At 31.8% G+C, this 19754-nt stretch overlaps 1 protein-coding gene across 2 annotated transcripts in view; it reads left to right on the top strand.

Moving 5' to 3' along the window:
- Positions 1–19754, top strand: part of Ten-a (Teneurin-a transmembrane protein) — a 621367-nt gene that overhangs the window by 461540 nt on the left and 140073 nt on the right. For both annotated transcript variants that reach the window (XM_072535236.1, XM_072535235.1), the window contains one exon: positions 10389–10508. In XM_072535236.1, coding sequence (XP_072391337.1) covers positions 10389–10508 — 120 coding nt within the window. The remainder of the gene's footprint in view (positions 1–10388; positions 10509–19754) is intronic.

Below are 19754 nucleotides of genomic sequence, written 5' to 3'. Positions count from 1 at the left end.
ATGTACCAAACAAGTTGCTATTCAATATTTGTCTTTTAACAGGTATTTCTAAATTTGCAAAGTATTCTCGCGGTTTGAAAGACAGGTGTGAATGCAAATTATCTAAATTGTAAATGTTTCTTCAATTGACTTTTTTTGAAAGATTCTGAAGTCAGTACCTTCACACATACAACACACTCTGGTTTCATTGTACCATTGTCTTCTATTTATGTAAAGCCGTAATTAAGGAATTCGTCTTGGTATGTTCTTTTTCTATTTGCTGCCATCTTAAGGGAGACAGAAAATGATAGTTGTAAAATACTTGAATTAAATTTTTAAATTGCAGCTTACCTTGATCGATATATCGATGATTAATGATAAAATGGTGATATTGTCAGCAACTAATTAGTAAAAACTCGCTCTCTGACTCGTCAATGTATTTGTATCTTGACGGCATAGCACGAACTGAGCAGGTAGTCGGTACCGGGACTGTGCTTTACTACGCAAAGATATAACTCGAGAACACTCTAGTGGTGGAGAGTAAGATGGCGTGGCCTGCATATGTCGCTAAATTGTTTAAGTTGAAAAAATACTAACAGGTTTATAAAATAGCAAATTAAGAATATATACTTTTTACTCACAAAAGTTTCATTTTTACCCCCAAAAATTTAATTTTTACCCCATTTGGGGTAATTTACCCCGGTTTCCCGACCGCTGCTCTAGAGGAACCTTAAGAGATATTTTAAACAATTATTGTGTAAAATTGATTGGCTTTGTAAATGAAACTTTGAAGCTTTGTGAACTGAAAACAATTTCACTTTTTAAAATAGTACTTTCTAGTGTTATATACAAAAATATTTCTCGATAGTAAAAGTACCAGTACTAAATTTAGGTGTTCTAATTTTTTAACTGCTTCGAGTAGGAATCAATTACTGAGCGATCTAATTTGTAGTAAACTTATTATATGATTCTTTGTCTAATAGTATGACCACGTCAATTTTACTATTCAGTTGGTATCTTTAACTGTTATGATGTTTGTAATCCAGATATTCCTCGTTCGACCAACGCTCCTCAGGCTATCCTCCACCACCCATAACATGCTGATGCGTTATGGAGGCAACTGGCATCAAAATGTTTGCCATATGTAAATTCTGGGTAGAATAATTCTCATATAAAATTTGTTGTTATTTAACCTTAACCTTAACTTGTCTGTTTTCTAGGTAGCTTGCGCCTTTTATTAGTCATTTTTTAATTGTTTATTTTGGTGACCGCGGTTATTTTTTTTATTGATGCCGCGGCAATATCTCAAGGCGGGCATGGTGTTTTCTTCTGATAGAGCTACAATATTATTTAGACTTTATTAGATATTTACAACATTTGTTGTTTTGGTCTTCTATTTTTCCATCTAGGAATGGAAAGGATCCAATTTGAGTGGTCTTCAAGCTCAGCGAATTTTATTCTGACTTTTTTTTCTATCATCGTTAGTACCCATACTTGCTTGTAGCAAACAGCTATCAAGAAACACTTTATCTGCAGAATATTTACAAGCAGAAATTCTGTATAACAATATTATTATTACAATTAAATAAATTCATCGACGGTGGGCTGGGTATAAGTCCTAGCACTAGAAGCAAATACGATAAAAAATTATAACTGCACAACCGGTAGATACGAGAAAAGACGGTAGACCTCAAATGGAAAGATCAGACGACGCAAGATGCAGGGAAAATCAGTGCTTCCAACTCAAGTACAAAACACTTCAAAAACTTAGTACGGAACAGAACAGACAGTATAGCGCATGAAAATTAAGAAGGTTAAGGCACTCTAAGAGCTGTAACTTCACTAATAATGATAATTATGATGGTTATACCCACTCAGCGTATTGATGGTACTTTAAAAGTCTATTTCTGGAATCTAAAATGACTTCTGTTTATATTATTTTAAAGTTTTTATGTGGGGATCTTAGTTTTTTTGAATATTTTTTACCACAAAATTTGTAAAATCAAGTCCTTTATTCGACTCGTCTATTTTTTCATATTAGGATTCACTAATAATAGGTTTTAATATTAATAGGCATAATCCTGTTTCTTAATTGAGGAGCCAACTTAACTTAGGTCCTTATTGAAATTATGTCTTTGTCTATCTGTTTATCTGTTTGTCCGTCCCTGCGACAATTCTTAAAGTTATATCTTAAAACTTGTAAATATAATCCTCTTGGTCGAAAGAAGAAACCTAGAATTTGGGGTCTCTTTCTTCTTTTGTTTTGAATATTGGCTATGATTCTTGCTATAATTATTTTATTAAATGATGCTTTAAATAGATTATTTGGTGTTGCGGAGAACCATTTCCTCAGGTTTTTTAACCATGACATTCTTCTCCCAATTCTTCGCTTTCCGAATACTTTCCCTTGAAGGATTATTTTCAGTAATCTTTATTTAGTATCGTTTCTCATTATGTGTCAGAGATATTCTAACTTTCTCCTTTTCTTCGTATACATCACTTCTTTTTCTTTATCCATTCTTCGTAGTACGTTGGTTATCTTCCGTCCATGATATCCTTAGGATTCTTCTGTATAGCGACATCTCGAAGGCTTCAACTTTTTTCTCCATCGCTTCAGTGATTGTCCAGGATTCAACTCCGTGGTATAATATAGAGAAGATATAATATCGTGGGAGCCTTACTCTTATCTCCAGATTAGGTTTGTGGCTTTTAAAGAGTTTGGCCATGTTGTTGAATGCACTCCTAGCCTTTTCTATTCTACATTTTACTTCTTGTGAATAATCCCATTGTTCGTTTACTATTGTTTCAAAATAGGTAAACTATTGTATTCGGTTCACTGGTGTATTCTTGATAAACAGTTGGACGTCTACAATTTTATTTTTGCTTCTTCTTCAAGTGCCGTCTCCATCAATGGAGGTTAGCGGTTATGGTGGCAAACGTTTGTCTATCTTCAGCTGTTCTTAAGAGTTCCTCAAATCCAAGTCCTGTCCAGTTTCTGATATTACGTAACCAGGACAATTTTTTTCTTCCAATTCCTCGCTTTCCTTCTATTTTGCCTTTTATTGTCAACTGAGGGATGTAGTATTTCTCGTTGCGCAACAAATGCCCTAAATAACTGGTTTTTCTTCTTTTGACTGTTCTCAATAGTTCTTTTTCTAAATTGAGTCTCGCTAGTACTTCTTCATTTGTTTTTCGTGCTGTCAAAGGAATTTTTAAAATTCTACGGTACACCCACATTTCAAATGCCTCGATTCTATTCAGGCTCTTTATTTTTAAAGTCCATGTTTCGACTCCGTAGAGAAGAACAGACCAGATAAAACATTTTACAAGTTTTAATCTCAATTTAATATTTATATGTGTATCGCAGAATAGAACGTGCATCTTAAAGAAACTATCCCTAGCTTGAGCAATTCTCGCTTTAATTTCTTGTTCTGGGTCCAGCTTGCAATTAATCCAACAGCCAAGGTATTTGTATTGGTTTACCTGTTCTAAAATATTCCCATTTATTTTTATAGGTAAGGGGATATTCTGTTTTCTTTGGATCACCATTACTTTTGTTTTTTTTTCGTTGATCTTCATTCCAAACTCTCGACAAGCATCCTTAAGGTGGTCTATAACCCTCTGTAAGTTTGTGTCTGTATCAGCCAGTAGGACAGTGTCATCTGCATATCTTATGCTAGATATTGGTTCTCCATTAATTTTTATTCCTGTGGAAAGGTTTTCCAAGGCTTGCTTGAATAGTAGTTCCGAGTAAAGATTGAACAGCATAGGGGACAGTATGCATCCTTGCCTTACTCCTTTATTTATACTAATATTTTTAGATGTATGATCGTCGATCCTAATCTTGGCACTCTGCCTCCAATATAAGTTCTTAATTAGTCGGAGATCTTTGCTATCCAAGTTGATGCTCTGCAAGTAATTTAACATTTTATTATGGTTTACGCGATCAAATGCCTTTTCAAAGTCTACAAAACATAGAAAGACATCCTTTTGTTGGTCGTAACACTTCTGCAGCAGTACTTGTAATGAAAACAAGGCCTCTCTGGTCCCCATTCCGGCTCTGAATCCAAATTGATCGTATCCAACTTCTTTTTCACACCTTTTGTATACCCTATTGTGAAGTATTTTTAATAGAATTTTAAGCATTTGGCTCATAAGACTTATTAATCTAAAATCTGCGCATCGCCTGGAGTTAGCTTGTTTTGGAATGGGAATAAAAATAGATTCTAACCATTCCTCTGGTATTTCCCCAGTATCGTAGATTGTATTAAACAAAATTACTAACAAATCAATGTTATTACTTTCGATCAATTTAAGTATTTCAGGATAAACTTCATCAGGTCCAGGGCTTTTATTGGTCTTTAATTGTTTAATGGCATATTCCACTTCGACTTTTAGAATTGGTGGGCTTATTTTTGCTAATGACCATAAATTTATTTTTTGATATGTTAACTTGTAGTTAACATATCAAAAACTGTAAACTGTTTAAACTGTCTACAAAAATAACGGTGTCATCTGCATGGCGGATGTTGTTTAGGCGTTCTCCATTTAAAAGGATTCCATGTTCGCAATTTTCCAAGGCTTCACTAAATATTTCCTCTGAATATAGCTTGAATAATATAGTTGAATATAGGTGAAAGTATACAAGTAGACAACTGTGTCAAATGCTTTTGATAGTCCACAAAGCAGGTGCAGATATCGCAAGTCATATCTCTGCATCTTTGGAATAATAACTGTAGACTAAACAGTGCACCTTTCGTACATACGTCTTTTATGAATCCAAGCTGTGTGTCTTGTATTCTCTCTTCGCATAGCTTCTATATTCTGCGATGTATAATTTTAAGAAAAAGTTTTAGTGTATGGCTCATTAAACTTATTAGCCTATATTCTTTACACTTTTTCGCTCCCTGTTTCTTTGGTAACGTAATAAATTTTGAAACTAGCCAATCTTTTAGAATATTGCCTTTGTCATAGATATTATTGAAAATAGATATTATTTTTATTAAAGATTCATCATCAAGAAGTTTAAGAAATTCAGACTGTACTCCGTTTGGTCTTGGAGCTCTCCCTTCTTTTAGTGATATTATGGCTGCTCTTATTTCTCCCATTAGTATAGGTGGTCCTGTTTTCGTAGATTTTTAGGACTGATTCTCTCTATCATCAAAAAATAAATTTCGTATGTAATTTTTTCAGGTATTATCAATACTCTCTTTGTCCACAATTACCTCTCCGTTGTCATTAAAAAGTTTACTTACTCTTCTGTAATTTGGGGTCACTAGGCCCAAAATATTAAAAAATGATATATAAATTATAAAATAAATCCAAGAAGATGATTTTTATTACTTTTTCTTTACTTTAAATTTTACAATCTGTCGAGTTGTTTAATACTCCTTTGTATCGGCTTATTATATAATCTTAAAACTATGAATTGGTGTAATCTTAGCATTGTCAAACATTTTTTAGATATAAATGAAAAAAATAATAAAATAAACTCTTAAATAGCAATTTTGGCTTTCAAACTGGAAAACAGCTTATAAAAATATTAATAAACATTTCATTATGGAAGTCTAAATATAATATAATATACTTATTTTGTCGTTTTTTTATAAATTCTTTAGAGGACCAGCAATGATTGCATTTATTGCTCTGTTATAAAATTAGTTACCATAGTATATTTATGATCAAAGATGATATTATTGGCTCTAAAAATAAGAAAAAATAAAAGATGCCAGCATAAATAATTGCCAGAAGAGACTGACATAATTAAAATATCTGCGACTAATAACTGTTTCTATCCAGCACTACTGCTAATAATATTTGAAAGTTTTTGATTTCAAAATCCTAGAAAAATGCCCATTGTTACTATACTGTAGGTCATAACATTTGGATAATGGCACAGTTTTTGCATATTTCCATATTTTTGTACAATTATGCCTTTCAATAAAAAGTTGATGGTCGATGTTGCACCCTCTTTGGTTTGCAAATATGGAAATTTTGGTAAAAACTCTGAATACGACGATGTTCTCACACAACATCTTAACTTTTAACAAAAATTTATGCCTGTAGTTAACTCACAAAAGAAACACAGATTAGCAATGCCTTAGAAAGAAGATCTAACAACAAACATGTTTTTTCATTATATGTAGCGTAGGACATAAATTATTCGAATTTGAATAATTTTAACAGTTTTTACAGACTTTTTTCTTTTTTTTTACAATACCACTTTTACAATAAATAAATAATCATATTGTGCCTTGAAAAAAAAACAATTCTCTATTTACAAAATATAATATAAACTGTCTCCAATATGTTGACAACTTACACATTTTCGTCCTTCGGACGTTATTAAAGGATATATTTTGATTCATAAAATCAACTTTAAAGTAAGCTCAATAGTTTTTTTTATAATATTTAAATAAAACAACCAACATAATTTATTAAAGAAGCCAGACTAATTTTATTAAAAAAAAAATTGAGTTAAACATTACTTTATCAGTTGGTTACACATACTGAAAGGTTAGTAAAAATACACAATTTCGAATAAATCAGTAGGTACAGATCAGAATCAGAATAAAGTACAGTGAAATATAATTTGAACTAATATTCATGAACAGATCGGATCATGATATTTCGTGGGTTTTTTCATTTAACTTATAATACAAATAATAATAAGAGATTCGAACATGTCATGTTTGAACAAAAAAAAATATGTAATTATTAAAGATCAATAATATGCTATTTGTTATAGTCAAATTGAGAGTTTTTTGTCTCAAATAAAATTTGAGCTTCACAAATACGTTATCCGGTTGTTCTCGGTCCAATATAAGTCCAAACTGTGTGTGAAAAATTAATTAGTGAATTTTTGAAATCTATTCTGTGTGTTATAAATGGTGATGTTATTAACAACATTCTGTGAATTTTTCTAAATTTTTATTTATTGATAAATTATGAGTGGATATGAGTATGATTTTGAACTGGTAAAATATGTACTTTTGATTAAGAATTTAAAAAAGTTAAAGACTATTCATTTATAAAAAAGTAATTGCAGAGATCTAATCTAGGCCGAAATATGTTGTTAAAGACTCATGTTTTATCACTTTAATGTAAACCAAAACCTAAACGAATAAGATAAGATAAGATTTTTGTTATTACAGGTTATGATTGCTGGCTTTAACAAATATTAAAAAAAAATCTACGACCAATAGAAGCCGATATAGCCTATTTTATCAAGAAAATTGAAGTCACAAAATTAAATCGGCGAAGCTCTGAAAAATTTGTATATTTCAGTGAAGAATGAGCCGATTTCGATATTTTTTAATGTACAGTAGCGCAAAAAAACAATAATATCTACGTATTTTCTAGTTATTATCTAAGTCCGTTCTAAGTTCTGTCTGACATCGCCTTTTATAATACAAAGTAGGTTTTAAAAATGTATCAATTAGGGCAAGAAATCGACCTTTACTTACTAACAGCTTTAAACGCTAACTTATCAAGATATGACATTTTAATTTGGGGCTCAACTACATTTACTCGGTGCTTGTCAAGTGTCAAGGATAAACCAAATCTTGGCCTGTTTCCCATTCTAGATCCTCTTCTTCGTAGGCTGATATCCATTCTTAAATTATCCATCTGTCATTAGACACATTTTATGGATATTTACGAATGGGTAATCGTACAAATTATTTAAAAACCACTAAAACCTAGCAATTAGTATAGCTCATCTGATCTATAATGTCCATTGACCAATGTCATTAAGTTAACAACAATTTACAATTATTATTTGATATCACTACATGGTTAAGCACAAATATCTTTTTTATTTTTAGTTGCTTTTCCACTCTCTTCTATCTCTTTCTTTCTCACTCTCTTTTTCCCTTTCTCTTTTTTTATCTTTATCTTTCTCTTTTTCTTTCTCTCTCTTTCTTGCTCTGTCTCTCCGTCTTTCTCTTTTTCTTTCTCTTTTTTCCCTTTTTTTTTCTTTTTCTTTATCTGTCTCTTTATCTTTCTCTTTTTTTTCTCTTTCCCTCTCTCTGTCTTTCTCACTACCTCTTTCTCGTTCTCTCGTTCTCACTGCTTCTCTCTCTATATCTTTCTCTCTTTTCTTTATGTCTTCCTGTCTATCTGATATAGCCGTCGAATCGTATCTGTACAGTATATATAGGGTTCCAAGTAAGTGGTTAGCTTTAGTCAGATCTGCTGAACTCAATATCTGTAACCAACATATTGTATAGATGCAGGCGGTTTCTATAGTATGGTTCTATAAAAAACAATTCAGAGTTAGACGTTTAACTGAACCCACGTTAACTTTTTTACATTTTTAATCTATTGTGTGAATAGAATAGGTCAAAATGATGACGTTAGTGTGAATAAGCTTAAGAATTTTTTTATAAAAACCTTTTGCTGGACTGAGAACGGATCTATCGCGTATACCAAGCTTAAATGTAATCTAATGAGTTGCTTAAATATTTACATAAAATGTTTAATCGGATGTCCAAGCTTTCAGTATACAGAAGACAGTTTGTTAGAGTTAGACAGTGGTATGATTGGTTATTTTGCTTCAAAGTAAAGAGATTTAATATTTGATTGATTTTAAAATTTTATGCTGTTCACATACATATATTTGGAAGCCCAAATGTTAAAAACAATTAATTTTTTTTACAACAAATTAACATATTATTTTATATATTTATAAATATTAATTAGTTCTCTCAATTGTTTTTTTTTTTTGTTGTTAATACAATAGTTCTACTTTTGTCGGTAGTGATCAGGATATCATTTGACCTTGCATAGCGAGCTACCCCAATTTTTATTGTTCAAACCTTTAAAAGGTGGTCATTAGTAAGGTAAATTTAAAATTACGACTAAATTTCGCCGCCGTATTCGCCACCATCTATATTTCAAGAACCATTTTTGCTCACTAACTCTGCCATTTTCAACTTTTCGACAAAATGGTTCCAACTCAAATTGTTGCAAATGCCATATCCTATAATTTTTTCTTTGCATTTTTTTCGTGCGATCCATATTTTCCGAGTGAAGAAGGAAAATATTGACAAAACATAATTATTGAATCATCCCGTTTATTATTAACTTTACAACATGAATGTACATAAATAACGATCTAAAGAATTATATTAGATATATATAAATTTGGTCTCTTAAGCTAATATTTAAGGTCGTTCTTATGCGGTAAAGAGAAGAGTGTAAGACCTTACAGTGATTGGTTTTATAGAAATTGTTTTTGTTTAAGATCGCGGCCATTTTCAACTTTTCGACAAAATGGTAAACACTTAAATTGTTACAATTGCGATTTCTTACAATTTTTTTTTGTAAATTTTTTTGTATGGTCGATATTTTCCGAGTATAAAATAGAATCTCTCTCTTAATTTTTGTTTATGTACATTTATGTCGTAAAGTTAATATAAACAGGATAATTCAAAAATTATACTTAGTCACTATTTTTCCCCTTAAATTAGATATTAAACAAAAACAATTCATATAAAATCAATCCCCACAAGGTCTTACGATCGCGTCTTTACCGCATACGTAAGACCTTTAATATTGATTTTAGCAAAAAAATAAAAGAAATGAAAATAGTAATAATATTATATAATTGAGTTAACAATAAACGAGATAATTAAATAATTATGATTTGTCACTATTTCCCCCCTTAACTCGTAAAATATCGACGGCACGAAAAAATTTGCAAAAAGGAAATTGTGGAAAATCGCATTTGTAACAATTTCAATTCTTAGCATTTTTGTCGAAAAGTTAAAAATGGTAGATAGATTGAGCAAAAACAGTTTTTCTTTAAATTCAAGATGGCGGCGAAATTCAGTCGCGTTTTTAAATACAACTATGAACCCCTCCCACTAAAGGTTAGGATAATAAAATTTGGGGTAGCTCACCATGCAAAGTTAGACCTTTTTTTCGTCTAACTCGACTGGACTGTGGGTAATTTCTACACAATATTGAAATATTTCAATTTTTAAAATAATGGCTTATTATTTTTAAAATAATTCTACAGCACTATGTGATACTTTTAAACAATAAAGTTACATCTTAATAAAAATGTACAATTATATTTAGTGAACTTTTTCTAAATTACAGGCTCTCTCTGTATAATTTTATTTCCTTGGCAAAGCATTTCTTAAAATATATATTTGATGAAGAGATCTTCTCAAATTTAAACCGTTTTAAAGAAGTTTACATAGACCTCATTAAAAGTAAAAAATTGCTCTACTTGATAAAAACAAAAGTAATTAACTGTCATAATAACTTCTATGAAAAATGTATTCCTTGTACCAAAAGTTTTGTCTGTTGTATTTGCCTAATTGAAAAAGTTTTCGATTAGACTTATCTTTTGTGATTTATAGTTATTTGGTGGTTTCTAATTAATATCTATTGATTAGCCGAGTTGCAGTCATGAGAGGCCAAGTCGTGACTCCCCAAGGATTGGGAATTGTTGGAATTCGGGTGTCGGTTGACCGGGAATCTCGATTTGGATTCACCCTAACCAGACAGGGAGGATGGTGAGTTAGATTTACTTTTTTAATTATTCGCTTTTATTGTTTTTATTTAAATTGCTTTATCGTATTTCTGCAGACGGGATAAATTGTTTTTTCAAAAAATATTGTTTTAGGTTTAAAAGTATAATTTGGTCGGTTTAACTTTTCTACATTTTTAAATTTTAATTTGTAAAGACAACACTCAGCGTAAAATTTTGTTCATGAATAAAACTTGTACCTCGTGATATAGAATATAAATATTGTGTTTTACGGGGTTTTTATAAAGGACGCAAATTCGATATCTGAAAATATAGGCCAATTAAGTTAGTTTTTCACTCGGCACAAGTGTATAGACGTGTTTGACAGTTAAAATGTTGTAGTATGAGATACTACACAAGGATTCTCATAAATCTCTTCCTACACAAGGACTCTTATCTCTTTAAATAAACAATGAAAACGTCAAATTCATTATTTTGCTCCTAACTTAAACACTTGTCTATTCAGAGATTTGTGACGGTTTCAGAAAAAGTAGATACACAAAATAAGATATGCTAAAATAAAGTCGGTTAATAAACAAAAAATTATTGCAAAATTAACAACAAAATCGCTTTGAATATTGGTAATAACTTTTTTATTATTTATTAAAATTTGTTTAAATGTTTCTAAACTTGAGGGTCTTGTCGTGTTTGAATTCTGTACAAAAAATGGGCTAGATCGGTTAAATAGTTCTTGCGAAATTTGATTTTTTATAAGATTTTTTGAAAAATGAGCTAATTTCTAAGGCTGGAGCTTATTTTCTTTGTTAAGACGTATACTAATAACCTATGGGGAAAAATACATTTATGTAAACAAGATGTAAACATGCTCCCCACCTAGTTTTTCTATATTTCCATACAATGTATGTACATCCTAGGGCACATAAATTATTTAGTATAAATTAAAGGTTTTACAATTTAATTTTTTTTTAATTTAAATTAATGTGTCTCTGCTGCAAAGACCATTGACACAAACCATATTGTGTACAATAATTACAAAAAGCACATGTTACTAATTGCTACAGTTAATCTATAAGCTTAGAACCTATGACTAAATAATACTACAGTTTTATCACTAAGTTATAAGTTAAAGGTAAGTCTCCTCCTTTAAGTAAGTAAATGGAGAAGACTTACCGGCAGAATGGACCCAAGCATATATGACATCAATATATAAGAAAGGAAATAGAAAAAACTGCGAAAACTATCGGGGAATTACCATTATATCGTCTACAGGCAGACTGTATGGAAAGACCATAAAGGAAAAATTAGAAATATGTATACAAAATAAAATCGGAGAAAACCATTCAGGTTTCACAGCGGGGAAAGCATGCTTAGATCACATTTAGACGGTCGAACAACTTATAGAAAAAAGAATGGCCAAAAATAGATCCGTCCATCTGGCTTTTGTTGATCTTAAGAAGGCATATGACTCAATACCTAGAACCAAGCTATGGGAAGCAATGGAAGACATCGAAGTTCCACGAAGATTAATAAACGCGGTAAAAGCACTCTACAAAAATAACGAAGTAGCTATCAAAACGGGCAATAGAATATGCAGTCCATTTAAGACGACAAAGGGACTACTACAGGGTTGCTCCACATCCCCCACCCTGTTCAAAATATTGCTGAAAAAAACCCTGAAACCATGGAAAAGAAAGTGCGAAGGAATGGGTATACCAGTAAGGAACGAATATCTATATACGCTAAGTTTTGCCGACGACCAAATAGTGATCGCACAAGACGAGGATGATCTCAGTTTTATGATGAGAAAACTGGAGCAGGAATCTACAAAGAATGGAATGGAAATAAACCTAAAGAAAACTGAATACCTAACAACGGAGAATACAGAAATAAAACAGCTGGAAATAGACGAAGGTAAACAAATCAAAGGAACAGACAAGTATAAGTATTTAGGCTTCATAATATCAAACAAATTAACAAAGGAGGAAGATATAAAAAATAGACTAGGACAAACAAGAGACTGCATACGAAAATTGAACCCGGTACTATGGGATAAGAACATCAGCATGAAAACAAAGAAAAAAATATATAATACCATGACAAGAAGTATCCTCACTTATGGGTGTGAAAATTGGACAATAAATAAGAAAACCAAAAACAAAATAAGAGCAACAGAGATGGAATTCCTAAGGAGAAGCTGCAGAGTAACAAGAAGAGATAGAATAAATAACATGGAGAATAAGAGGAGAATGGGAATGAACTCCGACATAATAGACTACATCGAACACAAGAGGTTAACCTGGTACGGACATGTCAAAAGAGCAGACCAAAATCGGTGGATAAATAGAATAACAGAGTGGAGCCCGATATAAAGAAGAAAGAGAGGCAGACCCCGAAGATCTTTCAGAGATGAAGTGGACGAAGCAATGAGTAGAAGAAACCTACAGGAAGGGGACTGGCTAAACAGGAAAAATTGGAGAAAATGGTTGAGTGAAGGAATACAGTGAAAACTGTGAAAATCCTTGTATATATATATATATATATATATATATAAGTTAAAGGTAAAATACATGGAAAACAAGTGGTTATATTCTGTAGAACAACTGAATTTCTTTCAAGAAAAAAAACTCTGTTTCTTCTAAGTTGGAATTAGGTGGAATATATGTACTGCATATGGTTATTTGGTCGGGACACCAGACAGTTATTGCTATAGCTTCTAAATTGGTAGTTAGGATATATTGTATAGAAAATAAATCATTAGACACAAAGATAGATGTTCCTCCACTTGTTCTTGTATACGTAGTCCGAAGGAAATGGTAACCTTCAAAATTTTTAAGATCACGTCTATGTGTTTCCTTGAAATTGGTTTCTTGAAGGCAGATGATTCTGCTTTTTTATTATTGATTAATTGTTGTAAACGTTCTAAGCGAGGATAAAACCCACCGCAATTCCACTGCACTAACGTGAAAGTAAAATATATTTAACATTGGGAACGTTGAGAGGTTAGAGAAGAGTCGGTTAGATAATCTTCATCATTTTTGAGGTAGATTGCGATGTTGTGCTTCCAATTTCTGAACTGTCTATATTAAGTTGCTGTTTAATTTTCTTAGAAACTCTTGTAAATCTATTCTTGATTTTTCTATCTTCCAGTAAAGAGTATATTCTAAACATGTCGTCGAGTAGTGACCGAACATTTTGAGTGAACTGCTGTACTTCTTGAAGAGTGTTATTACTGCCGAATCAGTTTTCCAGAAAGGCAAGAAAATTTTCAATTTAATGAAAGAGAATAAGTTTAGATTTTCTTGATAAAGATTATTGATTGTGAGAACAGAGGAGGCGGTTAATTTAGATTGATCGGGTGCGACTTTCTTGGATTTTTTAGTTTTATGCACGTTTGCATCGGTTGAAGGCATTTTTATGTCTTTGATGGGTAAGTTAGTAGATATGTTTATTTCTTAGGAGGTAGAATCGTTGAAGTCAGAACGAATTCGTTTCTGACCAGTGGCAGGAGGAAGAAATTCATTGTTTGCGGCAATAGAAGTGGTGGATATATGGCCAGTTTTTATCTGTTGACTGGGAACCGTAATTTGGTGGTGCCATATTGTTTGATATTTTGGTTGCAGGAATGGGTTCAGTTGGGGACGTTTGTTTATTTGGGAGAGGATTGCTAGGGGGATTTTGACAGTTATTTGCTGTATATCCATGTTTTTTGCATAGAAAACATGCCATTTTGTCGGTGGAGAGAAATATTATATACAAATTATTGTCGAATGGAATTATTAATTAAGTTTCAATTTCGAGGCTATTTGTGGTTGAAGTAACGTATACCTGTCTTCTGAAGCTCTTAATATGCGTAAATTCATCACCGGGGATTCCAGCTTTAATATATAACACTGGTGAAGCAATTTGAAGAACTAGATCTTGAAGGTGTTTTTCTATCATTTTATGAGGTATTGATGGACAGACGTTGGAGATTATTAGTCTTTTGGCTGGGGTAACCAGTCTTCTTACGGGTAGTTCTACAGAGTTGATTGTAATCGTAAAGTATTCTGTTAAAATATGTTCGACAAGTTCAGGATTTATTAAGTAGATGCATATCCGATTATTGGAAATTCTTGAGGCGAAGCATATGTTTGTGGGGGTAACAATGTTACCTATGGCTTTGACGTAGTCGAGTAGTAATAAGTTTGGTTCAGCATGTATTTATATGGCTTGATCTTTTTTGGGATATTTCGGTTTGGGTTTTGATATAGTAGCAGTTGCATATGAATTTAGATTATTACTGATGATGTTGTTTCCAGACATGGTGTTGCTAACTGTAGGAGAACATTGATTTAAGTTGTTACTCATGTAGTCAAAAGTAACTATTTTTGGTTTTCTTGTAATAAAGTTTCGACTAATAGGCAGTAATTGTAGCGCATATCTGTATTACTGGTTGCCTGGCTAATACTTCGCCAAACCCATGATACTATATCGTGATACTATGACTAACAAGATAAGTCAACGCGCATGTTCTTGCATCTCTCTCGCACACCTGTGACGTAAACCCGAGACAACTTTAATGATGCCAAATTAAATGCTCTATCTGTTGCTATCCTGTGTGCTTCAAAACGTAGTGAATGAGATTTTTATTTATTCATTGATGTAGTAAAGACTTTGTATATTATATTGGTATATAAATTTGGTGGTGAAAACATTCAGTTTACTGTGTTAATATCACCTAATTTATATATCGTACGCAACTTCCTCTCGACTATCTGTCGCTACTTTATAAAGAAGACTAATTATTTGGTTGCCATAATGTATTGCGCAGTGGTGGGTTGTTTAAACAATTATAATAAAAAGTAAATCTTTTTCGAAGTGTCGTTTTTTTTTGTGTTTCCTAGAGACAAACAAATACGTAAAGTATGGGTCTTCAAGTGTTTTCAGCGAGACAAATTTAATGTAGAAACCGTGAGAATATGATCAAAACATTTTACAGAAGCTGACTACTGTTTAAAAAAAACTATAATGGAATATTACTACTAATAGTATAATTAATTATGAAATTGTCACTGAAGAGATCTTTTCCTCGCTAAACACTCCTAGTTGTGATACAGAAATTAACCCTGGAGATTTAATTGACAGTCATCAAGATTTTATTAATTCGAAGACCTGAAATGGGATGGATTAGAAAATTTAGCCGGTTTCATTTCATTTAAGTTACAAAAAACAAAGAAATACTTGGATATAATACTTGGGTAAACCACGTTTCTGAGGGTGGTTTACTCAAACCAACACTGGAATTTGTAACTAAATGTAGTGAACTGGAACATATTTTTAGTAGTTATAATGGCAACAAATTAAAAATAACTAAAAATTATTTAAAAAAACCTAATAGAAGCTGTAAAATATGTAAATGTTGCGAAGATGTAAAATTACTTTTTTTATATGTAAAATGTATTTTTAAATACTAATTCTAAATAAAAATTTTAAAGATAATTTTAATATCTGCAAGAGAAAAATCACGAAGATTGTAAAATAAATGTCTAAATGATATTCATAAAGTCTGAAGTATGACCTGCTTTTCCTTATATTTCAAATTATTTACATTTTACCGGTCTTTTATATCTCGAAGATTCATATATTTCTTTAATTAATTTTACAAATTACTAATTAATTTTCAAACCACGTTTTCACAGAAAGTAACTTGTTATGACTTCTTAGTGCAAGATATGGCATCGAGGCATACTTACCGTTAATTGTTTAAGTTTCGAAGTTGTTCATTACAGTAATGGAACAACGTTGCCATATGATGCATCGTTAAAATAGGATCCACACAAGTCCCCTGGCTTTGTCTTCCCATGATGTCATGCGCAAAGTCGATTAAAATTAAAATGGCAAATGACCATACCTTGTTAGTTATAGTATCATGATACTATATAGTATCATGACCAAACCAGTCCTTGATAGGACTGGCTTATGTCAAATGTGACAAAAATGTCAACATAGCTGAATGTTTTGGTTAGAAAAGTATTAATAAACAATTTCTTACCGAATAATATTACAGGTCTTCATGTTAAAAACTCTACACAAGAATTACTAATTACTTTTTAATGGTTAAATAGTTTTAAAAACTGGTATTTACTGCGATAAACAGCCAATTTTTACACTGATTCACAGAGCGGTATTTAGTCGTTCGAATGATATACTGTCAATGTCTAATTTAAATTAAAATTACTAAAAAACTATTTTAAATTTGTTTACTCGGAAATATGCTTCATTCTCGTTGCCAGGACGGCCTTTCCGGTTCTATTTATAGGGTCTCATGCAAACTTTTCTTTTCGTTGTTTTTGTTTCGTCTCTCTTTTAGGCCACTTCCTAATTAAGTTTGTTTCTGTCAAACAATTCCCAATAATTAAGGAAACCCGAGACCGACTCGTCTACTGCTTGGTAGTGTTTTAGAATTTCCGTATTTAATCCCAACTTTAGACACGGCATTGTTGATACCTTTGTAAACAATGTATACAATGAAATAGGTCTTTTCTAGGATATATTATAGAAATTAGTTCAATATACTTTGTTTTTACAAAAAAATGGTTTTTTTTACAGTTGTTAAGAATCATAATCTACTTGAATTTTTTTTTACATGTACTTTTCCTAAATGGATTAAATTTTTTGCTGAGTATTCGGAAACAAAATATGTTAAAAGCGATATTTAGTTGATTTACCTAATTTTTCACAAATAAGCATATGACTTACTCCCTTTGTAATTGAACATAATCATGATAACACAGAAGAATCGAAAATTTTATTACGTTAATACAACCTTACTTAAGTGCAACATATATTTAAGTACATACTTCTTCTTCAGGTTCCTTCTCCTATCGGAGGTTGGAAATCATCATCGCTAATTTAATTTTATTGGCCGCGCTTCGAAATAATTCTAATGAGCTGCAACCGAACCACTCTCTCAAATTTCTTAGCCAGGATATTTTGCGTCGTCCTGGGTTTCTCTTCCCTTGTATCTTCCCTTGCATAATTAATCTAAGTAATACGTACTTCTCGCCTCTCATTATATGACCCAGATATTGAATATTTCTAATTTTAACAGTTTTTATTACTTCACATTCTTTCTTCATTCTTTGTAACACCTCTATATTAGTTACTTTTTCAGTCCACGATATTCTGTGGATTCTCCTGTAGCACCACATCTCAAAGGAGTTTAATTTTTTGATTTCAGACTGTTTTATTGTCCAAGCTTCCATGCCGTATAGTAAAGTAGAAAAAAACGTAACAACGTAGCATTCTTGTGCGGATCTCTAGATTAAGGTTACGGTTGCAAAATAAGTTCTTTAATTTTATGAACGTGTTTCTTGCCATTTCTATTCTAAATCTGATTTCTTTTGTTTGATCTCCATCTTCGGTTAGCCACATTCCTAAATATTTATATGTTGTTACTCTTTCTATCGTTGTATTATTGATGATCAGGTTATCTACATTTTGTGGTTTTTTTTGAGAATATCATTGATTTCGTTTTCTTGAGATTCATTTGCAGTCTGTACCTTTCACATGCATTGTATACATGTTGTATTATGTACTGTAGATCTTCCATGTCACTTGCAAATATGACCATATCGTCCGCATATCAATATTATTAATGCTATTTCAGTTGACCAAAATACCTTCCACAATATCCAATAAAGCTTCTTGAAATATCACTTCACAGTAGACGTTGAATAAGAGTGGTGAAAGTATGCACTCTTGTCGAACTCCTTTATGTATACTTACTTCCTCTGTCAGTTTTCCTTCGACCCTTATTCTTGCTTTCTGATTTTGATACAGATTCGATATAATTTGTAGATCTCTACTATCTATGTTTTTGGTGTTAAGAATACTTAAAAGCTTTTCATGTTGAACTCTGTCAAAAGCTTTTTTAAAGTCTATGAAGCAAGCATATATGTCCTGATTCATATCCAGACATCGTTGTGTCAGGACATTGACTTGTCACGAATAATGCTTCTCTAGTTCCTAGACCCTTTCTAAAACCCATCTCTGAATCACTTATTTCTTGTTCTAATTTCATGTGGATTCTGTTATGTATGATTTTAAGGAAGGTTTTCAATGTGTGGCTCAATAATGCAATTGTCCGATAGTCATTGCAATCTTTAGCATTCGTGATTTTTGGAATCGTTACAAAAGTTGGGAGAAGCCATTCTTTGGGTATGTGTCCCGTCTTGTATATGGAGTTAAAAAGGGTAGACCTTTTTCATCAATAGTCATCAATATTATCTTTATCAATTATCTTCAATATTTCAATTGGAATATTATCAGGTCCTGGAGCTTTTCTACCTTTTGTGTGTTTTATGGCATAAATAACTTCTTCTTTCATTATTTCTGGTCCCGTGATTTCTCCGTCAACTTCTAATTGTTCCTATTTTTGGTTATAAAATAGGTGTTCAATGTATTCTTTCCATCTACGTAATTTGTCTTGCGTTTCAGTTATAGTGGTACCATCTGCATTTGTTAATATCCCGATTGGTTTGTTACGATTTCCTGAAATCATTTCTTTAACCTTCTTATGGGTGTTGAAAGTGTCATACATTGCCTCACATTCCTCAATTTCTTTACATTTAATGGACATCCATGTTTCCGTAGCTTGTTTTATTTTCTGTTTTATTTGTTTATTAATTTCTTGATATTTAATTTTATTTTTGTTTTTATGTATTCTTCTTTCGACCATCTTTTCGAGAATTTCTTGTGTAATCCATTCTTGTTTGGAGCTTTTGGACCGTCCCACAGTCTCTATTGTGTTCTTTATATTCTTCCATTTTGTTTCAATATCTGTAGTGTTCTTATGTTGTTGTTTTATTTCTTGGATACTCTGATTAATTTTATTTCGAGTTTCTTGGTATGTATTTGGTTTTCTTAGTTTATCAATATATATTTGTGGTCTAGATCCTTTCATTAATGGTTTTCTCAATCTTACATTCATATTTGCTACTACTGGGTTGTGGTCCGAGTTTACATCTGCTCCAGGGTAAGTCTTCACTACGGTAATAGAGTTCTTGTACCTGTTCCTTATCAAGATGCAATTTATCTGATTTCTTATAATTCTATCTTTGTTGTCTCCAGGAGCTTTCCACGTGTAGAGCCGGCGATTTGGTAATTTAAACATTGTATTCATAACTACCAGTTCTTCTGTTTGGCACATCTGAATGAGTTTTTCACCACGCTCATTTCGCTCACCCAATCCATACATTCCAACACAACTCTCCACACTTCCTCTACCCAC

The sequence above is a fragment of the Diabrotica undecimpunctata genome, chromosome 6, assembly GCF_040954645.1.
Source record: "Diabrotica undecimpunctata isolate CICGRU chromosome 6, icDiaUnde3, whole genome shotgun sequence".
NCBI classification, from domain to species: Eukaryota; Metazoa; Arthropoda; class Insecta; order Coleoptera; family Chrysomelidae; genus Diabrotica; species Diabrotica undecimpunctata.
The sequence above is the reverse complement of the archived record's forward strand: the minus strand, read 5'-3'. Positions and strand labels throughout refer to the sequence as shown.